The sequence below is a fragment of the Nelumbo lutea genome, chromosome 6, assembly GCF_056320005.1.
Source record: "Nelumbo lutea isolate HS-2025 chromosome 6, American lotus-T2T, whole genome shotgun sequence".
Classification (NCBI taxonomy): domain Eukaryota; kingdom Viridiplantae; phylum Streptophyta; class Magnoliopsida; order Proteales; family Nelumbonaceae; genus Nelumbo; species Nelumbo lutea.
This window is the reverse complement of record NC_142689.1, coordinates 30,107,264-30,123,404: the sequence shown is the minus strand read 5'-3', so window position 1 is coordinate 30,123,404 and position 16,141 is coordinate 30,107,264. Positions and strand designations below refer to the sequence as shown.

The window sequence follows — 16,141 nt, the reverse complement described above, 5'->3', positions numbered from 1 at the left end:
ACAAAAAGACAGAAAGATGTGCATCTCCTGCTTCTCAGATCTTCGTACAAAAGCTCAATAATGCGTCCTTTGCATGTGAAAGAGCTACCATAATAACTTTCCCCAAAAAACACGCAAACAGGCCCGTATTTATTACTTTTCCCGATTTTGCAAACGATTAAAGTACAAACGTTGAATGATGAAAAAATAAACGGCTACGCCAATGCTGCACCGTTTCCTAAAAAAACACAGGAAACGGCATTGGTTGCAAAAACCATCACTGTGGGAGTAAAAAATACAGAGAGGTTTTAGTAAATTTCCCATTTGATCGACTGCGAATCATCGGGTCCATATCAACGTTCGGTCATAGCAAGACGGAAAAGGGAGAAAGTGGGGAACCGGAACTGGGAGAGTGGGAAGGGCATTTCAATTGCATTTAGCCGCGAAAAAGGAAGCAACAAGAAATCCCTCCCAAAACCCTCGATCCACAGACCGTCGCAGAAGCCGGGAACATGTCGGGCTTTTCCTTCACTCCCTCATCCACTCCTTCCTCCTCGTCTTCCCAATCTCAACCATTCTCCTTCAACTTTTCATCTTCTTCCCCAACGTCACCCTTCGCCGCCGCCGCCACCACCTCTTCCTCCGCATCTCCCTCCCTATTCGGTTCTGCTGCTTCATCTGGTGGTTTCTCATTTGGGGCTTCGTCGTTTGGTTCCACTTCTTCCGCAAACCCTACCACTTCTTCCTCAACGACGCCTAGCGTCTTTGGTGGATCCCAGTCCTCTTCGGCCCCGAAAGTTTCCTTCGCAACCGGTTCTGCTTCGTCCTCGTCTACTTCAAAATTTTCAACTCCCTCTAGTTTTGGTGCATCTTCTGCGTCTGCTCCCTCATTCTCGTTTCCATTGTCTACAAGTTCTGCATCGTCCGCAAGTACTGGTTCGTCGCTGTTTGGGACGTCTTTGACATCTACGACTTCGGCCTCTTCTGCTAGTCCCGCCCCGGCGTTCTCTACTCCGTCAATATTCGGATCTCCTGCGACCACTTCTTCTCCTTTCTCTGGTGCGACATTGTTTGGAACTTCATCATCCTCTGCTTCTACGACTACTTCTACTAGCACTTCTGCTTTCCCTGCCTCGACATTGTTCGGATCTTCCTCGACTTCGACTCCTACAACCACAGCTGCCCCTTCTCCGGCTTTCGCTGCTTCAAAATTGTTTGGAGCTTCTTCGGCTTCAACTTCTGTTGCTAGTACTCCCCCGGCCTTGCCTTCCCCTTCATTATTTGGGGCTTCATCTTCCTCATTGTCATCATCTTCAGCTTCAAGCGCTCCTTCTTTTACCAACTTTTTATCTTCGATTTCAGCCTCTGCAGCACCATCATTTTCATTTCCCAGTAGCTCAGCTCTTTCTAAAAGTTCTGCGAGTTCTACTGCTACGATCGTTTCCTCTACCTCAGCGTCTTCCTCTTCTTCCTCATCAAGTTTGTCTTTCGGGACTCCATCATCATCTGCATTCCCAACTTCGTTTGGATTTGGAAGTGCTACCTCTGGCGTTGCTAGCTCTGCTGCAAGTTCTACCGCAAAACCTATTTCTTTAAGTTTTGGATCTTCTTCAGCACAATCTGTTTCTTCAACTGTCACAGCTACCAGTGCTTCTACTCCAGCAGTGAGTGCAACCCCTGCGTCTTCTTCTCCTGCTTTGTTCTCTTCACAAACTTCTGGCTCATCTGCTTCTACGCCATCATTTCCTGTTTTCGGGACTAGTTCTTCATCGGCAACTACAGCGTCAACATCAGCAGCTACGACCACTACCGCCACATCTGGCACTACCAGTTCTTTCTCAAGTTTTTCATTGTCAACTAAGACATCAGCTCCCACATCATCGTCACAACTCCAATCATCAACTGCTGCACCGGTATTTGGTAAGCTTGACAACACTCTTTGTATAGGTAGACTATTTTTGCTCCCCCAACCAAAGCACACACATACTTTTTATAGTCGTTATTAGATCTTGAATTAAATTTTCATTACTGTGATCAACTTCTTAAGTAAGGATCCTTTTCTTTGAGGTTGTCCTTTTTTTTGATTGGAAACGGATACTTTCATCATGGAAGATTATAGTAAATTACAACTTTCCATCACCCAAAAAGAGGTGTTTGAACACAAATTACAAAACATCCTATAACAATTTCTCTCCATTTTAACAAGAACTCAATTTTCATTATTGTGATAAACTTCTTAAGTAAGGATCCCTTTCTTTGAGGTTGTCTTTTTTTTTTTTTTTTTTTTGATTTGAAACGGTTACTTTCATCAAGGAAGATAATAATAAATTACAACTATCCACCACCCAAAAAGAGGTTCTGACCCCATTTTGACACAAATTACAAAAATGGTTGTCGTTGTCCTCTTTTTTTTCCTTCCTGATTGGAAACGGTTACTTTCATCAAGGAAGATTGTAATAAATTACAACTATCCACCACCCAAAAAGGGGTGCTGATCCATTTTAACACATTAGAACAAATTTTCCCTGGAAAACCCTTGTTTTGCCATTTGTTGATCTTCTAATCCACCTAAAGGAAATCCTTTCTCCCTTAATCCCTTGCTAAGTAGTTGATTTCCCTCACAAATTGTCTAAATGCTTGCACCCCCTAAAAGTAGGACTGTAGGACTATCACTAGCACTTCTTCTCTTAATGGGTCCCCTGCTCCTAAAGGTCCTTAATATAATAAAGCTAGCAGTTTGCCTTTACTATCTTTGAAAACTCCCTCAACTCTAGGATTTAGGTTACCTGTTGAGCTTCCATCAAAGTTCAGGTTCACCCTTTGTTGTGCTAAAGGGGACTGGGATTCCTGAAAAACATCATTTATCTATAGAAGCAAAATTAGCCACTGCATTCCAACCTCTTCAACGGAGAAACCTTTGAAGAATTCGATCAATTTCAGCCAATGAATTATAGTTATGCAGTCAATGGTTTCCTCATATTTTTCAAGTCATTGAAAAATTCTATGATTTCTTTCTTCCCAAACTGACCAAATAACAGCTTCTCTTGTTTCTGTCCACATAACTCTTCCCTTTTTATTCGGTTGCCTAAAGGAACTTGGGTTAAAAAGGGCTACCACGTTTTAGGTATGGGTCCACTTACAACCAAAGAGAGAATAAGACCACTTTGAAATAAAAGACACAAAAGGAAAGGGGATTAATAGATGTGTGATCGTTTCATCACAACTCAAGCAGAGGCTATAGACATGGGGTAAGAGGCAGCAATTTAGCCTTCTTTTCTGAAGCAATCCAAAGTATCGATTTTTTGGAGCAGCACCTCCTAGGAAAAGCCCTAATTTTAAGGGGTATAAGGTTGCATCAAATTTCCTTTTTTGGAAAAGACCCTGCCAAGTGAGAAGACTGAAGTGGAATTTGAAAGAAAGAAGGAAAAATGCAATAATCAGAGGAGGAAGCCAGCCAAATTCTACTATCCAAGCAAGACTGATCCAAAAATACCATACTTAGAAGATAAATAAGTTCATCTACCAGCCCCATTTTTGACTCCTTTAAACTTCTCCTCAGATGGTCAGACCCAAATCTCAAGAGTTTCCATTGCCACAAATAGAAGAGATTACTTTCCTTTATTTAAAGAAATGGAAAAAGGAGATGAGAATCTATCTTTAAAACATAGTTGTCAAGGCGACGCCTAGGCGACAGGGCGCCCTTGGAGGCTCGCCTCGCCCAGTTGCCTAGCAGTTTTGTGCACTGGGTTATAAAATACTTTTAGATTTTTAATTTTTTGACATTATAATTATAAAATAGACATTATTAAACTAGAATATTTATTTTGTGTTTATATACTAATTTCTTTTTATTTTTTTCTTATTTTGTTAGGGTTTAATCAATGCAAACATTGATTATATATATATATTATGTATTGAACCCATGGTTCACAATATCGGTACACCTCTGTGTATTGGCAGAGGTGTATTGGTTTTTTTTATTTCTTTGGTTTTTGTTAGAATTCAGGTCTGCCTTAGAGTTTGGCCTGACTAAGTTCAGTTATGTAGAAGAAGAAAGAGTGATAGAGAAAGAGAGAGAGAGAAAGAGAGAGAGAGAAGAGAGAATTCTGGTTCGAACTGAAAGAGTCAACCTAACTTCTCCCAGTCGGCCAGTAAGTATTTATATTATTATTAAAACATAACTGAAAAGACCTATGTGCCTTTACTTAAGTTAAGTGCACATGTTTCAACACAACATTACAGATCAGCAACATCAATCAAGGTATAAAGATAGAAATACCCCTACGCTAACACTCCCCCTCAAGTTGGTGAGTATATATCATATACTCCCAGCTTGTTACATATGTAGTCCACTCTTCCCCGACTCAAGCCTTTTGTAAATAAGTCAGCCCACTGATTTCCTGTATTAACATGTGTAATGTCTAGCTCTCCATTCAACACCTTCTCCCTCACAAAGTGACCGTCAACCTCAATGTGCTTGGTTCTTTCATGAAACACTGGATTAGAGGAGATATGAACTGCAACCTAATTATCACAATAGAGCTTCATTGGAGTGTTAATGTTGTACCCTACTTCCTGTAGAAGGTTCCTTAGCCACACTAATTCACAAGCGGTATGCGCCATAGCCCTATATTCTGCTTCTGCACTGCTTCTTGCCACAACCGTCTGCTTCTTACTTTTCCATGTCACCAGGTTACCTCCCAGAAACGTGCAATAGCCTGTAGTAGACCGCCTATCAAACATAGAACCGGCCCAATCAGCATCAGAATACCCTTTTATTTCAAGTTTTCCCCCACTCTTGTATATCAGACCGCGACCTGGGGCCCCTTTTAGATACTTCACAATTCTCAGAACCGCATTCCAATGAGGAGTTAGAGGTTTTTGCATGAACTGTCTTACCACACTAACTGCAAATGTGATGTCTGGTCTGGTAATGGTTAGGTAGTTCAGTTTTCCCACAAGTTGTCGGTATCTGCCAGGGTCTTCAAACACTTCACCCATATCACTGCTTAGCTTGGTATTTGTGTCAATGGGTGTTTCAGCTGGTTTGGCACCCAACAAGCCTGTTTCTTCCAGGAAATCAAGCACATACTTCCTCTGGCACAGGTTAATCCCATACTTGGATCTCGCTACCTCTATCCCCAAGAAGTATTTCAGTTTACCCAGATCCTTTGTCTGAAAGTGATCCTGCAGATAAGTCTTGGACCTATCAATACCAATGTTATCATTCCCAGTAATAACAATATCATCTACATACACCACCAACAGTATTTTTTCCTTTCGGAGAGTCATGACTAAATACAGAATGGTCAACCTTGCACTGTTTCATGCCAAACTTCTTTACCACCTCACTGAACCTACCAAACCATGCTCGGGGAGATTGTTTAAGCCCATATATAGCCTTCCTTAGTCTGCACACCTTACCATCCTCCCCTTGAGCAACAAACCCTGGAGGTTGCTCCATGTAGACCTCCTCGAGTAAGTCACCATGCAAAAAGGCATTCTTGATATCAAACTGATATAGTGGCCACTCATATATGGCTGCAAGAGAGATCACAACACGAACTGACCCTATCTTAGCAACCGGTGAGAAGGTCTCTGTGTATTCAATGCCATAGGTTTGGGAGTACCCTTTTGCAACTAATCGCGCTTTCAGGCGTTCAACACTACCATCAGGCAGATACTTAACCGTATAAACCCACTTACAACCAACAACTTGCTTCCTAGGAGGAAGAGCAGCGAGGTCCCAAGTATGATTATGATGAAGGGCTGAGAGTTCTTCTTCCATGGCACGACACCACCTTAGAGAGGCAAGGGCTTCCTGGACATCTTTAGGAACAATAACTGATGATAACAAGGTAACAAACTGACGATGGGAAGCGGAAAGGTGAGTAAGAGAAACATAATTAGAAATGGGATGAAGGGTGCAAGTACGTTTACCTTTCCGCAAAGCAATGGGTAGATCAATCTCAGATGCCAAGTGGGGTTCTGGTGCCGGATCCGTCGACGAAGATGTAGCCGGAGGAGTGGTAGTCGGTGCACGTGGGCGATGTGTATACACATGGCGGATAGGTGGGTGTTCAGCAGGTGGTGGCACTGGAGGCAAGGATTTGGTCACAACTGGAACAAATTGAGGATCGACAACAGGAAGTGGAAGGGGAGGAGGTGTTGAGGAGGAAGAAGCATCACCAGACCCCAAAAAGAATGGAGTAGACTCAAAGAAACTGACATCAGCACATACAAAGGACCGTCGAGAACCAGGATGGTAACACCTATACCCTTTCTGGGTCCGAGAATAGCCAAGGAAGATGCACTTGAGAGAACGGGCATCAAACTTGTCGTTCCCAGGACCCAGATTCTGGACAAAACAGACACACCCAAAAACTCTCGGCGTAAGAGGGAACGGAGACAAAGAGGGAAACAAGACCTGAAACGGAGACTGACCATCAAGGATGAACGTGGGCATCCAATTAATCAGAAAACAAGAGGTAAGCACTGCATCACTCCAAAAAGGTTTGGGAACATGCATGTGATGCATTAGGGATCTTGCTGTTTCAAGGAGATGGCGATTCTTTCTCTCAGCCACCCCGTTTTGTTGTTGGGTGTAGGTACACGAGGTCTGATGTATAATGCCGTGTTGGTCCAAGTATTCCTGAAATGATGAGGATAAATATTTGCGGCCATTATCCGAACGAAAAACTTTGATGTGGGTACCGAATTGGTTACGGATTTCAGCATAAAGTTTTTGGAAAATGGCAAACAATTCACTTCTTTCTTTCATTAAATAGAGCCACGTCATCCTTGAACAATAATCCACAAAAATGACAAAATATTTGTATCCATTATATGACATTACTTTATAAGGACCCCAAACATCTGAATGAACTAAAGAAAAAGGACTCGACACACGGTTATCAACCCTAGAACTAAAGGGAACACGATGGTGTTTTCCAAACTGACACGACTCACAATCTAAAACAGAAAGCTGACTCAAGGAGGGAACTAAGGACTTCAAGACTTTGAGCGACAGATGACCAAATCGGCAGTGCCACTGGAGAGGAGAAAGAGATGACTGGAGAGCTGTTGAAGTTTTACCACCACCACTGTCAAGATAATACAGTCCACCTGCTTCATGCCCTCCACCAATCTTCATCCCCGTCTTGAGATCCTGAAAGACATACATAGAAGGATAAAAGGTAATGTAGCAGTTAAGTGATTTGGTCAACTTACTAACAAACATAAGGTTAAAAGGCAATTTAAGAACATACAGAACTGATGAGAGGGATACAGGATCTAGGTCAACATTACCAACACCACAAATTGAGGATGTGGAACTATTAGCAAGGGTGACAGATTGTGATGTTGAGCAATGAGATAAGGAGGAAAACACACCTGGAGTTCCAGTCATGTGATCGGAGGCTCCAGAGTCAATGATCCAGGGATTGGGTGTAGATGCTAGACAAGCCATACTTGAGTGAGCAAAAGTCGCCGTGTTCTGCTGTGATTGGATAAACCTCTCATATTCACCCCGGGAAACACTCACCATCTCCTTCATGGGACCATCTATGGATGTAGGAGTTAACTGGTCAGATGAATGATTCTCCTGTTTAAAGCTGGAACTTGAGTCACCGGTCGCGGCATGATTGGCCCAGGTTGAGGGAGGACCATGTAAATTATAACAATAGTTGATGGTATGTCCATCCATACCACAATGAGTGCACTTCCTCGGGCCTGAGCTACGTCCTCTACCACGGGCTCTCCCTTAATCTCTGCTCCCAGTACGACCACCACCACGATTATAAGTAGACCCACCATTGCCACTTCGGCCATATGCAGAACCACTACCAACACCATGGCCAGACTGAGCTCTCCGAGCTCCACCTCTACCACCACGGCCTCTCGATGCAGCAAAGGCAGATCTATCTGAGATATTAGAGTTCTCAGTAGATCCGATAGAAATCCTCCGAAGTCGAGCAAATACCTCTTCTAGGGACGGAAGAGTTGATCCCCCTAATATCTGAGCCCGTACTGGTTCATATTCAGACTTTAGTCCCACAAAAGATCTAGTCACATCAAGCTGCTCTCTCTGTTGTTGCTGAATCTTAACATCAGAAGTGAAAGGATGATAGACATTCAACTCATTACGTATGTTCCTCATGTTGGCATAATACTCCTCAAGACTCTGATTGCCCTGTTATAGATTAAAGTACTCTTGATAAAGCTGATAAACTCTGGTTGTATTGTCCTGCCCCGAATACAATTTTTCCGCATGGTCCCACACGTCTTTGGCAGTATCAAGGAACATGAAGTTCACACTAATCCTGGGTTCCATACTGTTCCACAACCATGTGATGATCTGAGCATCCTCTTGCTCCCAATCTTCATACTCGTGAGAGTCAGAGGAGGGTTTCTCCTCTCTGATATGTTTTACCTTCTTCTTTGCCTTTAGAAAGACTTCAACGGATTTAGCCCAAGACACATAATTCTCTCCATTTAACTTAATGGAGGTCATCTGAACATTCAGGTAGTCTGTAGGCACCATCACACTAGGTTTATAATCATTATTGTCTCCCATTATGTTATCACCAATTTTGCACACTTGCTGAATTCTATTATCACTGAGATCTGCACACTACACACCACTAGGTCACACCTGTCACACTGATTGCAGCACTAATTGTTGCTGGAATGTGTGCTCTTTACACCACAAACCCTGCTCCTACAACTACCTGAAATCTCACCACTATATGATCATATCTCTTCCTTCAACATGCACAAAGAAATCAGCATAAACCCTAGTACTTACTGGCCGAAACACTAGCAAATGGTCTGAAACACACCTCCTATTTAATCCATAACTGATATCAAGAACTGAAATCTCTTACCTTATCGCTGAAGTAACACCCATGCGAGCAGGAGAGCAGTCCACACACAACAGCCGCTTCACACACAACAGCCACACACAGTTCGGCCCTCTATTCTTCCTCTAGTAGGAGAGGGTGATCTTAGAAATCACAACAACCGACCACATACGACCTGATTGGAGGCATAGAGACCCCCAAGGGAAGAGGGCGATCACTCCTTTTTAGCCCTTTCCCTTATCTCCAATCGAATACAGAAAAAAAGAGGAAAACCCTAGATAGGGTGCACAGAGAATGAACCCTAGGCAAGCAGAAATCTAGGCAGATTTAACCTGGCTCTGATACCATGTTAGAATTCAGGTCTGCCTTAGAGTTCGGCCTGACTGAGTTCAGTTACGCAGAAGAAGAAAGAGTGATAGAGAAAGAGAGAAAGAGAGAAAGAGAGAAGAGAGAATTCTGGTTCGAATTGAAAGAGTCAACCTAACTTCTCCCAGTCGGCCAGTAAGTATTTATATTATTATTAAAACATAACTGAAAAGACCTATGTGCCCTTAAGTTAAGAGCACATGTTTCAACACAACATTATAGATCAGCAACATCAATCAAGGTATAAAGACAGAAATACCCCTACGCTAACGGTTTTCAATTTCATTTTTAAATATATATATATAATTTAAAAAATGGGTCCCCGAAAACACCTGTAAACAGGTATCGAGACCCCAAAGATACAATACAATACACCCGATACGGGGTGTATCATATTGAAATTTTGATCCTTGATTGAACCCTCAAAATTTTCAAAACCTGAACCTATAAGCAAGGGAAGAACTTAAAAAACACATTTTCTTCTTCTTCTTCTTCTTCTTCTTCCACCTTTTCTTTTCTTCTTTCCTATAACAAAAGTAGGGGTCCAGCCCCTATATTTTTTGAATTTTCTTTACTTTGTTCTTTTTCTTCTCATAAAATGTTGATTTTCTAGACTTAAACATGAAATTTATACTTATGAAAATTATGAACAATTATTAAGGAAAGATGGTTATGGAACCTAGGGAACTACCCTAGGATCTAGGGTTTTACTTAAAAAATTCATCGCCTAGGCGACAAGGTGCCCTCCTGTTGCCTCGCCTCACCTTGGCACCTTGAAAACTATGCTTTAAAAGAGGTATTCTTGAATCAGGCATCTTCCCAGAAAAACACTTCATTACCTACACAAGCGTTATACTTGAAATAGGGAAGAAGGGAAGGGAAAATACAATGAATAGCTTTCCAAGGAGAAAATCGAAAAGCATTATGGTTGAAGCCAGCATCCCATCTGTTGTTTGCCAAAATGCCAATCCATGAATGCTTACAACCACTTTGTGCTACAACTTATCTTTCTCCAAGGGAAATCTCCATATCCATTTTCTGAACAATGTTAAATTCCTTACCCAAATATTTCCCATACCTAACCCCCCATTATTCCTACTTCTAGATACCACCTCCCATTTCACCAAACGGCTGTTCTTTGTATCTCCCAGTTCTCATAGGAAATTCCTTATTATCTTCGCTAGTTGAATGGCAACCTTACTAGGAATCTTGAAGTTAGATTGGAAATAGATAAGCAAATTAGCCAAAGTGAACTTAACTAATGTAGTTCTACCCATTAACTCCTGCAACACAACTCTTTTCCTAGTTTACTTTGAGATTTGAAATTCTTTCTAATTTGGTCACCGATCTATTTAAGTTTAGAAGTTCTTCTGAATCCCCTTCCAACAACAAAATAAGGGCATCCACAAACTGCAAATGTGTTACCATGGTACCGCCATTGCATTCCTTTCAGTTCTCCAACCTCTAATCATGTTATCAACGCCAGCCTTTAGAGTCATTTTACTCAATACATTAGCTACTAAAGTGAACAGGAACAAGGAAAGTGGGTCTCAATGCAGCCCCTTATCCACTTGCACAACCTTTCTCCAAAACCCTACAAGTCTACAACTAACACTTCTAGTAGGAATTCTCAATCCACCATGTCATAAGCCTTTTCCAAATCAAGTTTGAAAATCAACCACTTCCCCCCCCTTTTTTTTTCTTATTTTGCAATTAGCAGTAAGGATCTAATCAATTATTTTTCTCTCAAAAACAAAGGATCCTTAGTTTGGAGATATTAAAGATGGAAGGGCATTCTTTATTCTCAAAGCCAACACCTTAGAAATCACTTTATACATGCTTTCCACCAAACTTATAGGTATGAAGTCCTTGGGAGATATTAAAGATGGAAGGACATTCTTTATTTTCAAGGCAATAAATGTCACGTTGGCACCTTAGTTAAATTTGCCTCTCTCATAAAATTCAGCAAACACCACCACAAGATCATTCTAAATAATCTCCCAACAATCTTGATAAAAAGCCATTGTAAAACCATCTGTACCTGGTGCTTTATCCCTCTTCATAGAAAAAATTGCATCTTTTATCTCTTGGGTCTTAAAGAAATGTTCTAGGGGCTTTATCTCCTTAGATCCAGCTCTCCACTCAAAATCACCTAGTTTTTCTCTTACGCCCTCTGGGTTGTATAGATGGCTTAGAAATGGTCTATGGGAGCTTATGCCATCTCCTTTTCTTTTGTCAAAATTGAGCCATTCCACTCCAACCTGGAAACTAAATTTTTCCTCATCCTGCCATTTGCCAGTGTATGGAAAAAACTAGTGTTTCCATTCCCATCCCATAGCCACCTACACCTATATTTCTATCTCCAGCTAATCTCTGCCTCCCTCACAATTTCTTCCAGTTCTTGTTTTGTTCTCCTTATCTATTAGTAACTTGTGTTTTTACCTTGAAGTGAACCACAAAATAAAGAGGAACCTAGTCAATTTTATCTGGCATTTCAACTTGTGTGCCTTAACTTTTATTAAGTAATGAAAAGTTAGAATAAGTTATAAAAAATATTACAAAGATCAATTCATCCCTATATTACAAAATTGCATTTGGAAACTTAATAAACTTTCACCTCTTAATTCCTGATTTTTCTATGCCCTTAGCCATATCCTTTGCCATCCCATTAACCAGATGGAGTAACACTTTCAAGATGATGGCTACTTAATGATGTAGGACAAGAATCACAGTACTGAAATGCAGACCTAATGTGTAGGAACAATGCCAAAACCAGATCTGAAACAGAGCTGTAGAATACCAAAAAAGGGCCATTGTCCAATGTTGGTCCTAGCTATCTGGGATCTTGGGACAGGTGCATTGGATAAGGACCTAACTTTTGACACTTTTTTTTTTTAAAACTTTTTTGCACAAAGTGGCTTTTCTCAGACATGAACCTGTGTTCTCATGCTTGTCAGCCCGAGATTTTACTGTTAAACCAAGCAATGGCCCCTAAAGCTGTAGAGTAAGAAGAGGAGAAAATAATGAGAGAATACCCTAGGAATCCACAACTAGGTTTCTCTAGGAGTCAGCACCTCGAGAGTATTTGGAATTGCAATTTAATAGCTTGACTCGAAGGAGTCAGAACCTTAAAAAATGTTTTGGAGTGTGCATTGGTCAAAGAATAAAAAAAATAGTCAATTGAATTTTTAGAACTGAAGTAATGAAATGAGAAGTTTGTTTCAAGTTACTTGCATGTGAGTTTTGAAGCTATTAATAGGCAAGTGTCTAATCTTATTTATTAAATTTTCCTCTCTCTCTCTCTCTCTCCCCTCTATCTCAAAAATGATTTTGTTCACTCATGGTTCAGAACAGTGATTTAAAAGGCGCGCCTAGGCACACATGCAAGGCGCATTTTAGGGTATGTGCCTTGCCCAGGTCCTAGGTGCACCCGCGTGCGCCTGATGCACATTGTGCCTCAGCCCAGGTGTGCACCTTTTAAAATTCTGTGCTTTTTGCCTTTTTTTTTTGAGCCTAACGGCTGGGCTGGGGGCTCCACCCCCAGACCTCCGATCACGCCCCTTGAAGCAAGCCCGAACAAGCCCATGTTTGGGTCTTAAATTCTTATTTCTGACATAAAAAACAATGATTTTATAACTTTAATTGCCTTTTAAGAAGATACTTTATTGGAATGAACGGATGAACAACATTAGCAATGTAGGGAATCCTGGAAGATCAGGCATTGGTGGGGTGTTTAGGGAAGGAATGGAGTGAAAATGGCATTGTATTCAGGCCCCATAGGTAATGGCAAATTGGCAATTCATTGAATGCTGAATTGTATGCAGTACACCATGGGGCATGGACTAAAGCTTGGTAAGTCACTGAACCTCAGAACCATCTTGGTGGAGGGAGAGACTTGCATTATTATGGGCAGTTTGTTAAATAACAGTCTTGGACCATGGAAGCACAGACACACTTAGATTATGAAACTAGTGTGGGAACTTGGAGTTCAGTTTCAATTGATTCTAGGAAAAGGAAACTATTTAGCAGATGTTCTAGCTAAACATAATAACATTTAGAAGTGAACTCATGACATGTAACACCGGTTCCTTTGGGAAGTTTGGCTTTTTCCTAGAGATTTTGTTGCTCAGTCTTATCAATAATATAAGAATACAACAGAAGAATTTTTAAGGTCTATTTCTCTTATCATTTACAAATTGCCCATCAATTTGAACTGATGGCTGGATGGGCTGCTGAAGGAAGGTCATACTACAGAAGTGGCTGGATGGGCTTTGGGGAGGAGGTGTTTCTTGTGGAGGTTAATCCATACCATTAGAGGAATCCTGGACCCTGGTATTCACTTTGTGAACACCTTTCTCATGTATGCCAAGACTGGCTGGTAATTTGGCGGATTCTTTACCAATGAAAATGTTGTGAGGTGCGTTTGGCTCTCCCATGTTAGGATGCAGGGGAGATTTTAAGCTCTTGTTGTTTCTTTTATCTTTTTGTCTTTATGAACTGTGAATAAGTTCTTCCTTGTACAGCTTTGGGATGGTTTCACACTTTTTTATTGATGTCTATATCATACATCTTATATTTTGTTTCTTTTTGTTTTACGACCTTTATCTTTTTGTCTTTATGAGTTGTGAAAAAGTTCTTTACCTTGTGCAGCTTTGGGATGGGTTCACACTTTTTATATTGATATCGTTCTTGTACATTTGTTATTTTGTATTTTTCTCATACTATTGATCCAATGCCTTTGATTGTTACCATTACAAATTTTATAATTCTTACCTAGATTTTATAGTAAGTATTTGAGATGTTTTACTTTCATGTTACGGACATGGCAACGGTTGATCAATCTATATGCTTGTTGTAACATGATTTGTTTATTAGTTTCAAAGAGTTCATGTAACACAGCTGAAATCAAACCCGGAAAGGTCATGTTTTATCAAATCAGAATCAGATCCATCCTATCCCAATACAGTCTATACATGTCTCTGTTATTGGTTATGTGGCCTATCTGATTAACCACCCTATTGCCACCTTTCTTTATTCAAGAAAGACTGTCATCCTACCTTCATTTTTAATTGATCAATTTATAGCTTTTCTGGGACCTCAGTGATGCCCATTTTGATTAACTTGTTTAGATTAGTTTAATCTTATCACTATAACATCTCTCTGTTTCTCTTGATTCTCTCTCTTTCTATGTTCATCTGTTTATAGTGGGTTTGTCCTACCAATATTTGATCCTCCTCCTCTAGTAGGTATTGGCTAGTGGATGTTTCTTTAATGTAGTTCTCGTTTTATTGTAATCATGGAACTTCTTTTTATAGGTGTTGCTGCTTCAAGTTCTACAGCTGCCTTAACTGACTCAGCACCAAAATTCAGTTTTTCTGGTATCAGCAGCAGTGCAGCTCAGACATCATCTACTGTTGCTGTAACTACCAGTAGTGGGTCCGTGCACCTTGCCCTGGTTATGATTTAAATTTTTCTCTCCAGGGCAATCTATGATGATTCTTAAGTCTCCTGATGATTTCTTAGATTTCCTGCTATATAAGTAAAGATTATCCTATATTCATGATCTTGATATTACAAAATATATGTTAACAAGATTGTCGGCCTTTTGATAATGGCTGATTTAGCTGAACTTAGTAGCTTACTTCTTTGTTTTTTAACGGACATTTATTAAGTAGGGAGTGCACTCCTATGGATGAATGGCATGTGAGGGTGTTTCAGCCATGAAGGAGCCTACCACCCACTGAATGGCTTATTCACTAAAAGACAAAGCAATAAGCCATTCAGTCTGCCATTAGCAGACCCCCATAGTTGTCAAGGCACCTAGGCGAGCCTAGGCAACTACAGGGCACCCAGGTGCCTAGGCGCCTAGGTGGTGGAAATTGAAAATTTAAAATCTATAGATCCCTACCCCTCCTAAGCTGGTTTATTAGTTTTGTATACCAATCAACAAACCTTTACATTAACTATCAGCAAGAAAATCTTTCAGGTAAGTGTACATTTCATGTAAAAACATAAACTGCCATCGTATATTCATCACTTAAATATATTAATTTCAATATTTAACTAACAATTCAATATAGCAAATAAGAAGCAACTAATTACTATCCATAGCCGAGAGGAGTGAAAAATGGAGGAATGCAGCGAAAATAAGAGAGAAAAATTAGGGGACAGAGCCCCTGTTTCGTTCCAAAGAGAATGCAAAAAATACAGAAAAAATTTTAGAAAGATGGGGTGCAGGAGCCCCTGTTTCATTCCCAAAAATATTCCTAAATAAAATAAGAAAATAAAATACAGGAGTAATAGGACAACTTGGACTGTTTAAGAAGAGAGATTTCTCATTTTTCTTTTCTCTAATTGGTTCAGAGCTCAAACCCTAGACAAAGACTAGAAACTTTCATAGTTTTGTTTTATTATAATTCTCATAATAAAAAATATAGCATGTAATGGGGTGTATTCTAGTAAGATAAAAGTAACCAATAGAAAATGATTATAATATGTGTGGGCCAACAATCTGAATAGGCAATCTAAGTGCCCACCTAGTTGCCTAGGCATGCACCTAATTATCTGGGTGAGTGCCTAAAGGAAAAACATCTGGCATTGGGCAAGGCGACCCATGAAAACTGTCTAGTCATGGGTTTAGTATGAATTTTAGGTGACCCTTGACAATTATACAGACCCCTTTAGTATGAATTTTAGGTTTTAGTAACTAGTAACAGTTTAATTATGCTTTAGTTATGGTATCTTTGTAAGGGCCATTGCTTGGTGTAATGGTAAATTCTCAGGTTGACAGGTGTGAGATGTTGGTTCTAGTCTGAGAGTGGCCACTTTGTGCTAAAAATGATTAGGTCCTTATCCAGTCCACTCCTCCCAAATCTCCAAATAGCTGGGACCAATGGACCAACATTGGGTAATGGCCTTTTTTATGGTATCTTCCT

At 40.4% G+C, this 16,141-nt stretch overlaps 1 protein-coding gene across 1 annotated transcript in view; it reads left to right on the top strand.

The window, feature by feature from the left end:
• The first annotated feature begins 246 nt into the window (after nucleotides 1-246).
• Nucleotides 247-16,141, top strand: part of EMB2766 (structural constituent of nuclear pore) — a 53,433-nt gene continuing 37,538 nt past the window's right edge. Inside the window, exons 1-2 of the mRNA XM_088949195.1 lie at nucleotides 247-1,899; nucleotides 14,522-14,642. Of these exons, the coding sequence (XP_088805321.1) occupies nucleotides 492-1,899; nucleotides 14,522-14,642 (1,529 nt within the window). The 5' untranslated portion in view covers nucleotides 247-491. The remainder of the gene's footprint in view (nucleotides 1,900-14,521; nucleotides 14,643-16,141) is intronic.